This window comes from Camelina sativa, chromosome 12 (assembly GCF_030686135.1).
Source record: "Camelina sativa cultivar CO46 ecotype springtype chromosome 12, ASM3068613v1".
NCBI classification, from domain to species: Eukaryota; Viridiplantae; Streptophyta; class Magnoliopsida; order Brassicales; family Brassicaceae; genus Camelina; species Camelina sativa.
Genome location: NC_141891.1, coordinates 15,373,599 through 15,390,792, shown reverse-complemented (window position 1 = coordinate 15,390,792; position 17,194 = coordinate 15,373,599). Strand labels below are relative to the sequence as shown.

The following is a 17,194-nucleotide window of genomic DNA, read 5'->3' as shown; positions in this document are numbered from 1 at the left end:
ATAGAAATTATAAATTATACTAAATAAAAGTAGGAGCTATAAGCTCTTTAAGGCGTCCACATAGGATTTTAAACAACCTATCGGGAGACATGTCACTCATTAACATTCTCTAAATTTCCAGAATTTTCTATATTAAGAATTATTTTAAACAACCTATAAGGATTTGACATGTCATTTATTAACATTTTTTAAATTTCCAGAATTTTCTATATTAAGAATTTTTAGAAAAAGGAAAATTTTAAATTTATGGAAATAAAAGAATTATGTACAACGTCCCACATCGGCTAGAAATGTTTTAGATAATGGTTCAGAACCAGTATAAATAAAGATTAATATGCTTCCAACAGCGAATGAGCAGGAAAACTTGATTTATCATGCGTCCAAGTTAAAAAGTTTTATTCGCTTTGATCCGATTTTTTATTTGAGTATTTAAAATATTATAAATATTGAACTTTTTAAAAGGTTAAAATATTATATTTTGAAACCTTTTAAAAGTTTAAAATATTATAAATATTGAAACTTCTAAAAGTCTTAGCTTTTAAAAGGTTTCAAAATCTTATAGTCTTTAAATTTTAAAAATTTCTTAGCTTATAAAGGTTTCTAAAAAATTATACTTTATAAATTTTAAAAGTTTAAAATATTATAAATATTAAAACTTTTAAAAGGTTCAAATATTAAAAATATTTAAATCTCATAGAATGTTTTAAAATATTACAATTACTTAACCTCCATAGAAATTTTAAAATATTATATCTATACTAATTAAAAGTTGAAGCCATAAACTCCTAAAGGTGTCCATATAGGATTTAAAACAACCAATAAAAATTAGATATTTCACTAATTAACATTTTTGGAAATATAGTAGTAATCTATATTATTAAGAATTTTTAGAAAAAAAAGTAAAATTTATAGAAATAAAAGAAATATGATTTCATATTCTTGCAGTAAAATTTTTATTTTTAAGTATAAGAAAGAAAGATTGACGTCGCAAGACATTGAGTTGAGGTTATTTGAGTTTAAAAAAGAAGGATCGACGAAAAGCACAAATATTGTTTTTAACTATACATGTGTTCATATTACTTTCTCCGTGAGTAAGGATTTTGGTTTGAGAAGTTTCAATACGTGTGGATCTAAAAACGAATAAGTATATGGATGAAATTATCAATAATTGAATGCATGTTTTGACTATGCTGGTCTTTATGAATTGCACAAATTTTATTAGAAAAGAAATGATTTTGGTCTTAGAGTTTGATGGGTTAACAAGTTGTATGGTAGTCTAAAAAAAAAGTTTTTCAATGGAAGAATGTGAAAAAGTTGACAAGGAAGAAGAAGAAGAAGAGTATAACGAAGAACCGGATAAAAGTAACGATGACAATTACCATAAAATTTGACAACGGAAATGACAATAAAGAATATGAAATAAGAAAATATTGAATTAAAACACGAAAACATAGGTGGTAGCTATGAATTAAATATGAAAAACGAGATAAATTCAAGATTATAAAATTATTTCGCTTTTCTGGTGGTCAAAGAAATGGTTTAGGATATGTAGGTCACCATTTTGATTTGCCTCGCCTGGACGTCGAGTTAAATTCATTATCTGTTTGATGTGATTTGATTTTATAACACAACTTATTTTTATATTTTTAAAAATTGGATATCTGAAATTTAAATTTTTACTTAATACTAATTTAAGTAAACTTTTTTAAAGTGGTCATTTCTTATATTTTGAAACTGAGTGAGTATATAAAATTTTCATTAAAATATATCAAATAAACCCATGCGTAGCGTGGGTTTTTCATTAAAATATATCAAATAAACCCATACGTAGCGTGGGTTCAAAACCTAGTGTTTATATAAAGAATAGAATGATAACCTAATTAACCTAGTTTCCATAAGTATAAGTTATAGTAATTAATAACAAATATACTCAAGAATATTATACATATTCTAGATCCTTTTATACATCCAAAAAAGCATAGAAGCTGTAATGTAATGGGTCACTTATTACTTGTATGCTTTGTATCTAAGTGGCATGCATGCATTGAAGAGAATCCTTTTAATTTGGTATGATATATATAAGGATTTCAATATTAATGATTTTTAACCTAATTAAACAAAGATTAGTCTTTGAAAATTCTATTGTAGCTTTTTTTTTCTCCATAACAATTACATATGTATTTTTAAATATATACGAAATTTGGTAAATTGGAAGTCAAACATACAGAGAAAGATCTAATAACAATAAATTTGGGTAAGAAAAAGTCCAAATAACAACAAATTAAATTCAAAGAAGAAAGACTTTGTAAGATGGAAGAAGAAAAGAATCAACTAGTCTAAAACTAATTAAATGAAATTAAATGAAAAAAAAAAAAAAAAAAAAAAAAAAAAAAAAAACATAATTAGAAAGAAACTTACGCATGCATTTTCCTTAATCCTCATTTGTACTACATATCTCTCTCTCTTCTCTGCTTGTGGTTGGTCTAGGGTTTTTGATCATCATCTCTCAGGTGAATAGGTCTTTGGTATAATCCCATCTCAATGTCTGCGAATTCCAAGTTAGAGAGGTCTGCTTCTCAATCGGCCGATAATACGGTGGCTGTCTCTAACCGTGTGGTGGCGTCACGGTCTAGTCGTCAGCCGCGGCTCTCTTTCTCCACCTTTGTTCAGTCATCCGACAACGATTACCCTAAGAAGATGAAATCCGATGAGGTTTCTCCTAAGAGAGACGAAGCTCCGGTGTCGGCGAAGGAGAGAGAGGAAGCGGAGGATGAGGAGGAGGAGGAGGAAGAGAAGAGGCCTTGGAATCTTCGGCCGAGGAAGGCTTGTGGTGGTGGTGGTGGTGGTTTGAAGAAAGGAAACGGCGTACTCGCGGCGGAGGCGTGCGGCGGCGGAGGAGGTGCTTCGGAGGTGAAGAATCAGAAATCAGGCGGAGGAATGGAGCCGAAATCGAACAGGCAGAGAGGAATCCCGGCGGAATCACCCGGATTAGGCGGTGGTGAGGTTGCGAAGGAGAATCACAGGCTTTGGGTTGCTCTTTCTAGAGACGAGATCGAAGAGGATTTGTTCAGCATGTGTGGGAACAGGCCATCTCGCCGACCACGGAAGAGGACTAAAACGATGCAGAAGTATCTCGATGTAAGTCACCACTCACCAGGTGTTCGACGAAATGCCTCACCCCTGAAAACTATCTCTACTAGTCTCTTCATCTCTTTGGCATTTCAATAATGTCTTTGCTATTGTATATAGGTCATTTTCCCTGGATTGTGTCTCGTTGGGATGAATGCTGATTGCTTCAAAGTTTCCAATTCTCCGGTTAAGGTGTGTGTGTGCACATTAGCTTTGATCAATTCAATTACTTTGCTTTGATTAAATGCCTTGGATCAACCAACCCTTTTGCTACATTAGATACATTAGATAGTATGAACTTGATGACAGTCCTTTAGTGCTATTTAGAGACGATATGAAGTTTCATTATCATTGTGCTAAGATAACATTAAACCCACATTTGGAAAGCTATTTAGCTTTACATTAACGTGGTTAATGATCAAGAAACTCGTAACAACGATTGTGTTCCATTTGCAGCGATGATTGGTGCAAAGTAGTCTCTTGGTGAAAGAAAAAAAGGTGAAGTCTCTCCCTTATTAAAACTTATCATTTTCATGGATATGGTAAACGTTGTTATGTTATTATGCATTGCTTGATCTTTCTGAGGTTTGTGCCTAATTTTTTGGTACCTTTGTTTCTGGTTTTGTTGCAGGGTAGATAGGTATGCTGGTGATCGAGAGAATCCAGGATACACCACAGTAGAGGATGATAGGAAGAAGATATCTCAAGAGACTTGTTCCTGTCTCATAACAAACTTAGTAGTAACAAAAATATAAGTAAATATCTATAAGGTTCATATATTTATAGATATAAATCAGATATATAAAGAGAGAGAGAGCGAGAAGGGTTTGTTTTTTGAGTTACTGATGATGAAATGCAGAAAAATCGGTTAGTAAGATGCGTTTAATATAATGGCAGAGCAAAACAACAATATCTATTTTAAAACTATTTCTAACTCTGATTAGCACAGCAAATGATTTATTAAACTATTTATAACTCTTACTAACACATAGCTGAAAATGTATTACGGTTTCTAAGAGGTTTAAAGGAAACTTAACCCTGCAGTTTGAAAGGGTTATATGTACGTGGTACATAGATCAGGTCGTGTAGTTCTAAGCCGATTAAATGGTTCCGATAAGTAACAGTGTTAATAGAAACAGCTCTGAGCCTCTAATCCATGGATCATAAAGCGAAATAAATGATTAAACTGTTTTCAAAATTGTATACAGATTAGTCTTCATTAATTCAATTTGTAAAATAATGACAACACAGAAATAGTTACAGTTCTGCATTAGTGTTATACCGAAAAATGTGAAACTAAGAGTTTGTAGTCGTTTTTGCTTCACTGCTGGAAAAAAACTGCATACCCAGCCAGTAGTACAGAACAACAACAACAAAATCTGCATTAAGAAAATTGCTTACTGTTCATCACACTCATGTGTAAAAATTGCATCTTAAGCCTTGGAGTCTTAATGGAGTACCTAAACCCCAATAAGTTAAAATGGGCTGATATTCATGATTCCAAATCCAAAAGGCCCTATACACCAACTACGGCATCTCTTACTTTTTTTTAGGAAATGTATTTCTTGTAAATTTTATTAGTAGTATATAATTAGAAAGAGCATGCTTACTTTGAAGAAGGTTTGTTCCATTAATTATGAACTCTTCTCATTATTACTATAAATGGGAATGATCATTCGGGGGTTAGGGCGTATCATTGATTATGTTAGGCCTTTTGTGTTTCATCACATAATGATTCTAGTCCACAATCATTTGACTCTCACCATTATGCTCTTCTTCTACAGCGAGGCCAAATTGTCAGTTTGTCGGTTTTAATTATTTCTTTTTTAAAAGAAAATTAGTTCCGATTCAAAACTTAATCATTATTACAAAGTAGTTCTTGCCGAATAATTAATGAAGAGTATCATTCTCAGTGGGCTCCTCTTGTTTCCAAAAAGCCAATTCATTCGAGAACAGCTTTCACCGATTACATCACACACCCAATAAAAAAGGAATCATATACACTTTCAATCTTTTCAGTTTATTAAAAAGAAAGATGTGATATCAAACGTATTTGAATCCAAACCGAAGTGTGTCCGTATGTTCATTTAGTACATAGATTACTCGCTTAGTGATCTAAAGTTGAGGTTTGGCAAAACCTATTATTATGATAGGTATTGTACTGATTTACATAAGAAACTGATTACTTGGTTGTGATCTAAATTTGAGGTTTGGCAAAACCTATTACTGATGATGGAGTAGATATATTCGTTATATTTTCTGAACATAGCTTTGAGATAATGCATGCGAGCATGTAGAGGATGGTGATATAGTAAAATTAACAAAATGATGTGATTGGTTATACTTATATATATCATGTGTCATTCATTGCTTTATCTACGTCATACACAGTCCTCGTTGTACTTGATACTGTATCCCTTCAACAACCAACCACACACAATGGCACCCCAAAAAAAATGATTCCTGAGCCTGTCACCTAGTGGAAAAATTAGGGTCTAAAGCTAAATTCCATGATTACCCTTCATTCCTAATAAAATACTATCAAACTTATTTTCTGGGTGTTTTTACTTTTCTTATATCTAAAAAATTCCGACCACTCAAGCCATATCATATAGGTCGTCTAGTGTTTCACGTCTTCCAGAACCAGGTCCCGATTCATTCATACGTTAAGTGACACTTAAAAAGTATATTGAGGATTGGCCGAACGATGGCTTAATTTATTTTATACTGTCAATTTTTTAGAATAATTAAGAAAGAACATATAATGAAAACACATAAATTATAAAGAGAGATAGATAGTAGACTTAAATTTTTTTACCCTGAACGTAAGTATTTTTAAGCAACGTTTGCATGTGAGAAAGTGTTAGATATATGGGATTATATATTATTTAAAGGTTGTGAAATGAGTCCGTACCCTATTATTGTTGCACGTGTCTCGCATTACAACCGAAAAATATTCCAAACGATATTTTGGTTAACCGATGAATCCACATGACCACCAGCTCACCTCCCATTGGGAGAATAAAAAATATGCAAGTCGAAAACATATGTTTTTTGCAGAAATATTCCTCTTTTTGGCCTAGCAAAGGTTTCAAATCTTAACATATTATAGATCCAAAACTAACGAAACTGAAAGTAAATATCTGACGGTTTGATTAGTCAAATTCATGTCTCGATAGATTATGTTGAAAAATCTAGTTTCTCAAACATACTATAGCTTAAAGTAATAATACAATATTTTCATATATATATATATATATATGCAATCAATTGAAAACAAATATTTTCATCCACATTTGTATACGAAATCCTCTCATTTTCATTTATTAAAATAGTAAGTCTTTTCTTTACATTTGAAAACTAAATTTTCTAATTTGCGACGATGACAAAAAAACTTCTAATTTGCTGTTCATTGAAAAAGAATATCTGAAAATGTAAAATGATATTTTCTGTTTGCAAGATCCTTGCCAATCGCCTAAGAGAGTCAACTCGACTATCTTAGCTTTGATTCCAAAAAAGAAAAAAGCCAAGGTGATGAAGGATTATAGACCAATTTCCTGCTGCAACGTGCTTTATAAGGTTATTTTCCAAGATCCTTGCCAATCGCCTAAAGATCATCCTACCCAAATTCATTTCACCCAATCAGTCTGCATTTGTCAAAGACAGATTACTAATGGAGAATCTTCTACTGGCTACAGAGGTCATTAAAGATTATCATAAGGAGTCAGTCTCCCTCCGGTGTGCAATGCAGATTGACATATCAAAAGCGTTTGATTCGGTCCAATGGGACTTTCTTCTCACTACTCTTCGTGTGATGGACTTCCCGGAGCAGTTTGTGAATTGGATAAGGACTTGTATTACTACGGCATCCTTCTCTGTCCAGGTCAATGGCGAACTAGCAGGTTACTTTGGTAGTCACCGTGGTCTTCGACAAGGTTGCTCCCTAAGCCCCAACTTGTTTGTTATCTGTATGAATGTACTCTCTCGTAAACTGGACAAGGCAGCTACGGATAAGACTTTTGGTTTCCATCCCAACTGTTGACATCTACAACTCACCCATCTTTGTTTTGCCGACAACCTTATGGTCTTTGTCGACGGTGAAAAATCTTCTATTGAAGGAGCTCTTAGTGTTTTCGCTGACTTTGCAGTTCATTCAGGGCTTAATATCAGTCTGGAAAAATCGACTTTATACATGGCTGGTATTCTAGTTGAGCAGAGAAGGGTTATTCTTCAGCAGTTTTTTTTTGCATCTGGCTCCTTACCGGTTCGATATCTGGGTCTACCGCTCCTCCCAAAGCGGATGTCATCTGCAGACTACCTCCCTCTTCTGGAGAAAATTCGCTCAAAAATCAGTTCATGGACTGCTAGGACTCTCTCTTTTGCCGGACGGCTACAGCTGTTGAGATCGGTTGTCTTTGGACTCATAAATTTTTGGATGGCTGCATTTAGGCTTCCCAAAGCTTGTATTCGAGAGTTGGATCAGTTGTGTTCAGCTTTCTTATGGTCGGGTCCTTCTTTAAATTCTAAGAAAGCCAAGGTTGCATGGTCGGAAGTTTGTCTCCCAAAGTCTGAAGGAGGTCTGGGACTCCGTTCTTTGCATGAGGCAAACACTGTGAGTGTTTTAAAACTCATTTGGCGTATTCTCTCGGTTAAAAGCTCACTCTGGGTCAACTGGGTTCACCGGTACCTCATCCGCAGTGGCTCCTTCTGGTCTGAAAAGGAAAATGTCGCAACTGGCTCCTGGATATGGAAAAAGCTACTGAAGTATCGAGATCTTGCGAAACAATTCCACTGTGTGGAAGTAAACAATGGTGAGACCACATCTTTCTGGTTTGACAACTGGAGTTCCTTGGGTTGCCTCTACGAAAAGGTGGGGGATCGAGGCTGCATAGCCATGGGATTACCTCTATGTAGTACTGTAGCTGAAGCAATGGACATGATCAGAAGAAGAGGTTATCAAGACAACACTCTCTGTTTAATTCAAGAGGAGCTTCGTAGAAAACAGCTTTCTCGCGCCCCTGATAAGCCAGATGTCTCATTATGGAAGCGCAAGAGTAATACATATCATAAACAGTTTTCTACAAAGGCCACATGGCTTCACATCCATGCAGCGCACCCAAAGATGGTGGAGGCTAAAGCGATTTGGTTCTCCCAAGCAACCCCGAGGTATGCTTTTATCACTTGGTTGATGGTTAAGAACAGACTTGCAACAGGGGACCGCATGGTTAAATGGAACACCAACGCTTCAGTAAGCTGTGTTTTCTGTAACCACCCCTTGGAAACAAAGGAGCACTTGTTCTTTCTCTGTCCTTTCTCACATAAAATCTGGGAATTGCTGGTTAAAGGGCTTCTCAAAAACAAGTACACAAACGAGTGGAGGAAGGTGATGATTCTACTACTTGGAAGTGAATTGGATAAGAAGACAAGTTTCATTCTGGGCTATACTATCCAGAATACCATTCATTCTATTTGGAGGGAGAGAAACAATAGGCGCCATGGAGAACCAAACTCAACCGAAGACATGATGGTGAAGCTGATTGACAAAAACATCCGAAACAGATTAAGTACCATACTTGACAAGGAAGGTACCCATCTGCAGGCGTGGTTTGAAGCTAGATTCTACTAAAGTTTTTTGATTTTACAAACAAAAATGTCTTAAGCATACAGTTTATACCAAGGTTGTAAAACGTTTATTTTTTCTTTGAATATAATTAAACATTAAATTCAAAAAAAAAAAATATATTTTCTGTTTGCAGTTATAATCGAAATATTCTGATTTGAAATTAAAAGCTATTTTTAAAACTATGTTTAGTTAACTCCTTTTGCAATCTCTCTTGTGTCTTATATTTTTTCTTTTTTGATAAATTGAAAATGATATGTAAGCCACTAGAATTTGGTTCTTATATTAACTTTCCTTTTACATTTTCAATTCCAAATAAAATTCATCACTAAATGAACACTTCATGAATGTGAACAATCCATTACAAAAACACTTAAGTTATAGATTTGAGAATGATAATGATATATTTCTTTATTTTAAATATTAGGTCAAAATTCGTTTACATTTAGCTAGTGAAATTATGAACAACCATTTTCAAGAAGGTCTACAAATTACCCTTACAAATCTCAGATGTGAAAGCCACCTTTGAGAATCCCAAAGTGAAGAAGCCACCTTCTTCTTATTTTGAGAGATTGGAAGAGTCACTTCTTGCTATTTTTTACTCATAGAAATAGAAATATAGAATACAAGTGAAAGGAAGGATGTTTGACCATGGACTAGGGACAACAAGGCAAGAGCATAGGAATATATTGACCAGAAATGCACGTGCGGGTGGACAAGAGCACACGTGTGCTTTGCTGTCATGGGTGGTGTGGTTCGCTTAGGAATGTGTGCGCCACGTCGGTTCCACATGGGAGGATATATCGCACGAGCCAACTTGGTCCTTTTCTTCATTCTATTATTTTTGTTCAGTTACAAGCATTCCTTGAAGCTTCATTTTATACACCAACTATATTTCTTTATTTAAAAACATAGATTCCCAAAACCATTACTGATTAATCATGATGCTAGAATCTCAATAATTATGCATATGTAGCAGTTATATAGTTTATACCATTTGATGCGTTAAAATAATGTATAAATAATCAAGAATCAAACATTAATTAATTTAACTATAATGTTATGAAACGTCAAACTCAAATTATCTTTCTTTTTCTTACTGCTTAATTACCCTCCTTAATTCTTGTTCGTTATGCCGATGTCAAATTGTCAATGATGAGTATATTCTTTGAAGTGTATAATAAATTTAAACATTCGAATGATTACATGTACGAGAATATATAATATTCGACTATATATAATGGTGAAGTTAGGTCCAAACATATAAAGTTCCCCAATGATGACATTAATCTACAGCCAATTCTGTAGAGAATAATTATTAAGCTAGCTACGCAATCAAATATGATTAACTAAATTGATGATAATTAGTCCTACTATAAAAGCAAAACATACATATACGCCTCAAATGATTACAACATTAGAAAATACGACTTGTATTATTAAAGTTTCTTTTATTAAAAAAATGGATCTTAATTTTGCTTTAGACATATGTTTGATCGAGACTACATGTGTTTTAAACATTTCAAAATCCTATGTCACAAATAGTTTTCCTGACTTGGCTTCAAAATGTTTTCGAGGATGAAGAGAGTTGTATTCTCTCTATAGATATGTGGGTGTCATCCAAATGGTTGTTAGGTTTTTTAACCATTTTTTGTAAAAACCAGGTTTACTCGACTGGTTTTGGCTAATTGTTAGTAGTAGGCTAATTGTGGATGATGGCTGCTTTCGTTTGTTATTTTGAAAGCTCTTGGCTTTTGTCTTTGTAAGCAAAGGGTATCCGACCATCAAAACCATTAATATAAATCAGTTGACCAAACAAAAAAAAGGAAGTGGAGACACGACCTCTTAAGTATTATTACTATAGTAGTACTATGGGTTTGAATGGTAACTGCGGTCAGGACGGCCAAATCTATCTGCGGTCTGGATTGCTCTATTTTTAAAACGGACTACAGACTGCTGTAGACCAATTCTATTTGTATGCAAAAGCGGTCTGTAGTTGGTCCGCTGCGGTCTTGTCTCTGCTTTATTTGGATTGCACCACTGCGTACTATATTTGCTGAATGGTAAATAAAAAGTGGTTCAGTCCGCAGACGGATATGTCACACCCTATATAAAACCAACAGACTTGTATTAATTGTCTATTAGTTAACTTTGAAATGAAGATTCATGATTTCTCACGTCATCTATATATGTAATTACTTTTTGGTTTTTAGAAAAAGTTACTAATATAAATGTACGTATATGCATATTGCATTGGTTTCTTAAGTAGGAAATACCTCTTCTAAAATGTGATTATGAATACATTATTTATGATATCGTATAAAATCTCGAGCACAGTTAGATCATTAATGAGGAGAAGAAGTTAATTCATGTGGGAAAAAATGATGCGTATAATGATTACAACGAAGCGAAGTCCATAAAATGATGAAGGAGAGCGTGGTAGCAAATGATAAGATGTCGGCGCGTGAGGAAACAAAAGAAGACGCACGGCCGGGTCGAGTGTTTTCGGGTCCCTTATCGTCGTCACGTGACATGACCCACCTGCCCATGTTCTCCTCCTCTCTTGAGCCCAAAAAACTATTTGTGACACTCATTATTATAGTATTAAAAAATCTAAAAATACAACTTCTTTCGGCAGTTTTTACATTTTTGGGTCAACAATATATAGTTTTGGACAATCAAAATGAATGATTAATCTGATTAGCAACAAAACAAATAATATATCTATCTGATTATGCAAATTTTTCTACAAATTCTGATTAGAAAGGAAGGAACTTTGAATGAACATAGGAGAAAGAGTCAATAAATAATGGATTTTTTTTTCATATGGTTTTGTAGTTATTGTAATGATAGATCCCACATCCCACATGGATATGATTGGATCACAACAGTTTGATTGGCCCACTACTTTGAAGGAGCTCAGATTCATGTGGATTGTGTTTTTGTACCTACCACTTGATTTAGTCCTTTTTTTTATCCCCATCATTTCAACAATTAATTGCCAACTATCTATTTGATACTATCTGTTCTCATCCGTGTGTGATCTTGACTGATTGAGTTCTTCTGCAAGGTCACAAGTTTTTAGCACCAATAATGAGAAAAAACTAAATAATTATGTTTTGGTCTTTGGTCCGAAAAGATTATTGACCTAATTAAAAGTTCAGAAGTTCTTGGTTAATAATTATTTTCTTATAAAAACTTCGCAATTTACAACACTGAATAATAATCCTACCATAGTTAGCAAGACATGACATGAGTTACTACTTACTACACATATAAGTAAACTCTTATCATCACCATGATATATCCTAGGCCTTGAATCTTGATAATTTTTTACATACATATACAAGTTGTATATATATTTTTTTCTTTTGAACAACAATTTGTATAATTATATGAAGGTAAATAATGTCATGTTGGATTTGTGCCACATATATTCGATCCTCATTATAGACTTTATTTTTTTTTTCTAGTCCACAAATTCGCAAAAATAAAGTAGAGATTGAAAATATGAATTTAAAATTTTAAAATTTTGAAAGTAGACTTTGGATTCCATACAAATATAGAACTACATTGAGGTTATGAAACAAAGTAAAACTAAAGATAGGACTTATACTATTTACTAGAATAGTAAAAGACGAAGAGGGAAAGAGATCCAAAAAGAAAAGGAAAAAAGAGAAAGAGAAGACAAAGAGGGAACAAGTTGGGGATATAATAATTGAGTTTATAGAAAGAGCAATTATAGATTATAATTGGCCAAGCTGACTACATCTCATATCATTCACTTCCTATATTAATCCTCTCTTTCCCATTTCATTTCACATCTCTCTTTCTCTCTCTCTCTCTCTATAAGAACCCTAGCTTGAAGAAGGTTTCTGTTATCTTCTTTACACTAACCACCCACCACTGAAAAAAATTAGAGAGCTTTTGAGGTAAAATCAGCTTTAGATCATCAAGGTTTCTCTTGCATCTCTCTACCCATAAAGATCAAAACTTTTGCTATTCTCCTTTCCTAAAAATCTTCAAGACCTTGAGAAAAACATCATGATGATGGGAAAAGAGGATCTGAGTTTAAGTCTTAGCTTGGGATTTGCACAAAACCACAATCCTGTCCAGCTAAATCTAAAACCCACTTCTTCACCAGTGTCCAATCTCCAGATGTTTCCATGGAACCAAACCTTTGTTTCTTCCTCAGGTATGCTTCTTTAATTTCTTCTTCTACAAAGTCTTAGAGCACAAGGAAAACAAAACAGATCTCGAAATGAATCCTTGTCCATTTTTTTTCAGGTCATCAAAAGCAACAGTTTCTTAGGAAAATCGACGTGAACAGCTTGCCAACTACGGTGGATTTGGAGGAGGAGACAGGAGTTTCATCTCCGAACAGTACGATATCGAGCACCGTGAGCGGCAAGAGGAGGAGTGATAGAGAAGGAACCTCCGGAGGTGGTGGTGGTGCCGGAGATGACATCGACGTTACTCTAGATAGATCTTCCTCACGTGGAACCTCCGACGAAGAAGAAGATTACGGAGGTGAGACTTGTAGGAAGAAGCTTAGGCTATCCAAAGACCAATCTGCTGTTCTTGAAGACACTTTCAAGGAACACAACACTCTCAATCCCGTAAGTTCATTTTATCCATCTCTATGAGCGTGAGGGTATTATTCTTTGTAAAATACTCTGTTTTGACAAGGGCTTTATGGTAAAATATGCAGAAACAGAAGCTGGCTTTGGCTAAGAAGCTAGGCTTAACAGCAAGACAAGTGGAAGTGTGGTTCCAGAACAGAAGAGCAAGGTGAGATAGAACTCATTTTGATTACACTATTTGACCATTTTAACCCTTGAGAGTCATGTTATTTACAATACAAGCTGTTTTGTTAATCCCATAATATAGGACCAAACTGAAGCAAACCGAAGTAGACTGCGAGTATCTGAAAAGATGCGTTGAGAAATTAACCGAAGAGAACCGGCGGCTGGAGAAAGAGGCTGCGGAACTAAGAGCATTAAAGCTATCACCGCGGTTGTACGGTCAGATGAGTCCCCCGACCACGCTTTTAATGTGTCCATCGTGCGAACGAGTGGCTGGACCGTCCTCATCTAACCACAACCAACGGTCTGTCTCATTGAGTCCATGGCTCCAAATGGCACATGGGTCAACCTTTGATGTGATGCGTCCTAGGTCTTAACTTTTAATACCAGTTCGATGGGTTGTTGTGTTACTTATGTGGGTCATTGTACTTTTTAGATTATTGACTCTCAACTCAGCTATGTATCCTTAAAAACCTTTCTTCTTCATTTTTAAATTTACTTTTAATCTGATTAAATTAGCTATTCTTGTTTGTTTGATAAACAAAATTAAAACAAAAAATAAAAAATCAGCTTAACCTTTTACAAAACAAACCTTTATTATTATTTTCAGATGTTAAACTAGATCTGTTTTATACCCCTTTCTCTTATACTAAAAAAATAAAATTAAGGTTACTGAACCTTGAGTTTTGAATATCGAATTATTCTCACTAATCTCTACACACGACAAATCGTAAAAGGGCCCCAAATAATAAAGTACCCTTAATGGGCCACAGTATTAGGCCCAAGCCGTGTGCGTTGTCGCGTCCGTCGTCGATCACCAGTTTAACACTGGAAAACTCTTCCCGACGTCTCTCTCAGGCAACAAAATTTAGGGTTTTAATAAATATCGTTATTCCAATAGATGCTGTTTCACTCGATCTATCCTTCAATTTCGATACGAAATTTACTAAAGTCTTGAAGGTATTGGTGATGAAGAACTTGTACTTCGTCTCTGTAGCGTTATAATATACAAGATGAAACCTTTTTTGGATAAGAATGATCATCTTTCATAAAGGATGAAACTTTTATTTATCTTCCTTGTTTATTACAGAAGATTTATTCAGTGTTACATAGATATAAGACCCTTTTTTTATTCATGGGTTCAAGAATTTGCAAATGTCTACATTGCCTCGTGTTCAGAAGATAACGGATACTTGTTCTGGAGGTAAGGCACAACGTATTCTATAACTTCTTCATCCGTTATTTGGATGTGTACGCCAGGGAGACTAACAAACCTCAGTTTTCCAGCAGCATCCAAGGTTTTCAGACCAATCCAATCCTCAGTGTATAGTTTTGTCTGTTAGGAAGAAAATTTGAGTAAGAAGCCAATATTGGGGTTGTCCGATGATCGGGTTAAGAAATTGAATACGAGAGATGATGATAAGGTTTACCTTTTGAGGAGGCAGAATAGTTGAGTTATCTCCATCCGGGTAATATCCGAACCAAGAACTTTCTTTAGGAATCAATACATCATCTTTCTCGAACTGTTTTTAGGATATCGAAGTATGAAATTTAATAATGAGCTATATATTTAACAATTTGGTTCACGGATCATAGGTCTCAGACAGAAAGTGAGGTACCATGATGAGGACCAAGTTGTGCAAGCTGGTGAAACGGTCTTTGTAAGTGGAGTTCTTCTCGCCAGGTCTCTCGTTGCTGAGCTTTGGCAAATACGTTGAGTGTTCCAAATACTCTGTTATTTTCTGAGAACCATATAAAGTTTTGTCAATTGACAAGTGTTTCATAATAAATGGAAATGATTTGAGGATTAGAAAGATCAGGGTTTAGAGTTTACAGTTGGGATTTTGACAAAATTACTTGGAGCAATAAAGGCCTGCAGAGTCATTATAAGTGTTGTTATGGGTACTAATCATGGTTTAAGGTTTAAGTCCTGATTAGAGAAGAAGAATAAGAGAATGTTTACTTGAACTCCGTCGTTGTAGACCTGTGAAAAAAATGCCTTCAAGATCGTGCAAAAAAAATTCTGCAAACAGAGAATCCCATTGTTGTTGTTATTTTGAATGTGATTGTGGTTGAGGGTTGACACACACAGAAATATAGAGAACTCACAGTACACCACTCAGGGATTGCAGCCACGCCAGCGTGAGGACCTCCTAAAGATACGTAGTTGAAGACTGGAGGAGCATTGTCACAGAACTCGATTAGGCCTCTGGCGACTAAGTTTCCTTGAGACACTCCAACAATGTTGTAACCATCACTCAGCTCTGGCATCTGTTTGATTTTCTCACAAGCTATACTCGCTTGTTTCGTAAGAGGCATGAATACGGAATCTTGCTTTCCATTTCCTATTTCTCTACAAGATGGATGACACATAACAGAGAGAGGTAGACATTGATAAAGTATTTTGCACGCAAGATTAATTAGGATGAAACCAGAAGAAGGAGTTGAGTCGTTACACGCAAGATCCAGTGGAGTAATTGTTAAGGAGCTTTGTCAAGTTTCTCATTTGATCATTGGAGCATCCAGCTCCGATTCCTGTTTAAGTCGAACCCATTAGTGTCTTTATTTCGTTATCGATTATAACAAAATAAAAAAAAAGGAGGATGAAGAATAAGGATCGTTAAGCACCGTGGGAAAAAACGAAAGGAACAGAGAGTGAAACCGGAATGGAGATGAAGAAGAAGAGAGACAAGGTCGCAAGAAGAACAGATCGTTGGAAACTCTTCTCCATGGAGCTAGCTATACTCAGGGGAAGAAGAGTACCCTCTTGTAGAAGATACGAAAGAAGTTTGTAACTGTATTATATTATTAACTTCTCTTTTGAAAGTTGTGAGGTATATGAATTAGTTCGAACATTTATATAGACACAAAATGTAAATTATTGCGTTGTATGATTGGATGTATGTAGCTAGGCTCTACACCAATTAATATAGTATTCTTTGGACTTATACAACAATTTGCAAAAATATCTACAAAATACCCTATACTGTACCTGTAAAATATGTTAAAGAAAAATGATCTGTTTAAACCGGTTATATACTCTCTAGTTTATAAACTTTTTGATTTCATTCATAACGACAAATCAAACATTGGAGTACTTGGAAGAGCTTTATCCACATTTTTTTTTGTCAAAAGCTTTATCCACATTTAGATTCATAAACTTTTGATTTATTTATAAAATTATACTAGATTAGGACCCGTGCTAGAGCATGGATTAAAATTTATTTTATTTATATTGTGGTTTTTATATAAAATATAATTTATGTGATTGTTTTTAGGAGTTGTTATGAATAAAAGTTAGGACCCGGGTTGAAATTTAGGACCCGGATTAAAAATGATTGTTTTTAAAAATTGCTGTGGATAATATTAGGTTTTGAGATTTTGTTGCCTATATATGGTTAATTAAATATTCTGTGGAGATTTTTTTTTTTAGAATATCTTTTCTAAAAGGATCTGAAATCGAGATTTAACTAATGGTTACAACTCATATAACCTATAATCTATCAAATAATCAAATAATTAATTTTATAACCCATATTATATAGTCTACAATTTTATAACCCATATTAAAAGTTTATCGGGTTTTGAGATCCAATAATAAATCACTAAACATATGAAATCCAATTTTAACTAGGGTTTA

At 34.4% G+C, this 17,194-nt stretch overlaps 3 protein-coding genes and 1 pseudogene across 6 annotated transcripts; 3 read left to right on the top strand and 1 right to left on the bottom strand.

Annotated features, from left to right (window-relative positions):
- The first annotated feature begins 2,333 nt into the window (after window positions 1-2,333).
- LOC104731830 (uncharacterized) lies at window positions 2,334-4,004 on the top strand. Of its 4 annotated transcripts, none has more exons than XM_087477641.1 (4): window positions 2,334-3,138; window positions 3,250-3,321; window positions 3,586-3,627; window positions 3,766-4,004. In XM_087477641.1, exons 1-3 carry the CDS (start codon window positions 2,542-2,544, stop codon window positions 3,589-3,591), a joined length of 675 nt encoding a protein of 224 aa, XP_087333767.1. In that variant the 5' UTR covers window positions 2,334-2,541; the 3' UTR covers window positions 3,592-3,627; window positions 3,766-4,004. The 4 variants fall into 4 exon arrangements, 2 of the variants coding, with proteins under 2 accessions (XP_087333767.1, XP_010449618.2); XM_010451316.3 differs by having other exon boundaries at window positions 3,761-4,004; XR_015573913.1 differs by having other exon boundaries at window positions 2,416-3,157.
- On the top strand, window positions 3,669-8,755 carry LOC147930554 (uncharacterized; annotated as a pseudogene).
- Window positions 8,756-12,438: 3,683 nt separating this feature from the next.
- On the top strand, window positions 12,439-14,076 carry LOC104731829 (homeobox-leucine zipper protein HAT1). Its single transcript, XM_010451315.3, has 4 exons — window positions 12,439-12,944; window positions 13,037-13,368; window positions 13,461-13,540; window positions 13,640-14,076. The coding sequence occupies exons 1-4, from the start codon at window positions 12,794-12,796 to the stop codon at window positions 13,929-13,931; spliced, it is 855 nt and encodes a 284-aa protein (XP_010449617.1). The 5' UTR covers window positions 12,439-12,793; the 3' UTR covers window positions 13,932-14,076.
- A 522-nt stretch (window positions 14,077-14,598) lies between these two features.
- LOC104731828 (uncharacterized) lies at window positions 14,599-16,699 on the bottom strand. Its single transcript, XM_010451314.3, has 8 exons — window positions 16,183-16,699; window positions 16,011-16,089; window positions 15,664-15,907; window positions 15,518-15,577; window positions 15,389-15,427; window positions 15,174-15,296; window positions 14,985-15,077; window positions 14,599-14,890 (listed from the first exon to the last, which is right to left on the bottom strand). The coding sequence occupies exons 1-8, from the start codon at window positions 16,283-16,285 to the stop codon at window positions 14,714-14,716; spliced, it is 918 nt and encodes a 305-aa protein (XP_010449616.2). The 5' UTR covers window positions 16,286-16,699; the 3' UTR covers window positions 14,599-14,713.
- Window positions 16,700-17,194: the final 495 nt, after the last annotated feature.

Bases quoted from the DNA above. Each gene is read 5' to 3' on its own strand.
- LOC104731830 (XM_087477641.1), top strand. From the start codon at position 2,542: ATGTCTGCGAATTCCAAGTTAGAGAGGTCTGCTTCTCAATCGGCCGAT. The intron at 3,139-3,249 runs GTAAGTCACCAC...TATTGTATATAG, and splicing joins CGATGCAGAAGTATCTCGAT to GTCATTTTCCCTGGATTGTG.
- LOC104731829 (XM_010451315.3), top strand. From the start codon at position 12,794: ATGATGATGGGAAAAGAGGATCTGAGTTTAAGTCTTAGCTTGGGATTT. The intron at 12,945-13,036 runs GTATGCTTCTTT...ATTTTTTTTCAG, and splicing joins AACCTTTGTTTCTTCCTCAG to GTCATCAAAAGCAACAGTTT. The intron at 13,369-13,460 runs GTAAGTTCATTT...TAAAATATGCAG, and splicing joins AACACAACACTCTCAATCCC to AAACAGAAGCTGGCTTTGGC.
- LOC104731828 (XM_010451314.3), bottom strand. From the start codon at position 16,285: ATGGAGAAGAGTTTCCAACGATCTGTTCTTCTTGCGACCTTGTCTCTC. The intron at 15,078-15,173 runs GTACCTCACTTT...TCCTAAAAACAG, and splicing joins ACAACTTGGTCCTCATCATG to TTCGAGAAAGATGATGTATT. The intron at 14,891-14,984 runs GTAAACCTTATC...TCTTCCTAACAG, and splicing joins CTATTCTGCCTCCTCAAAAG to ACAAAACTATACACTGAGGA.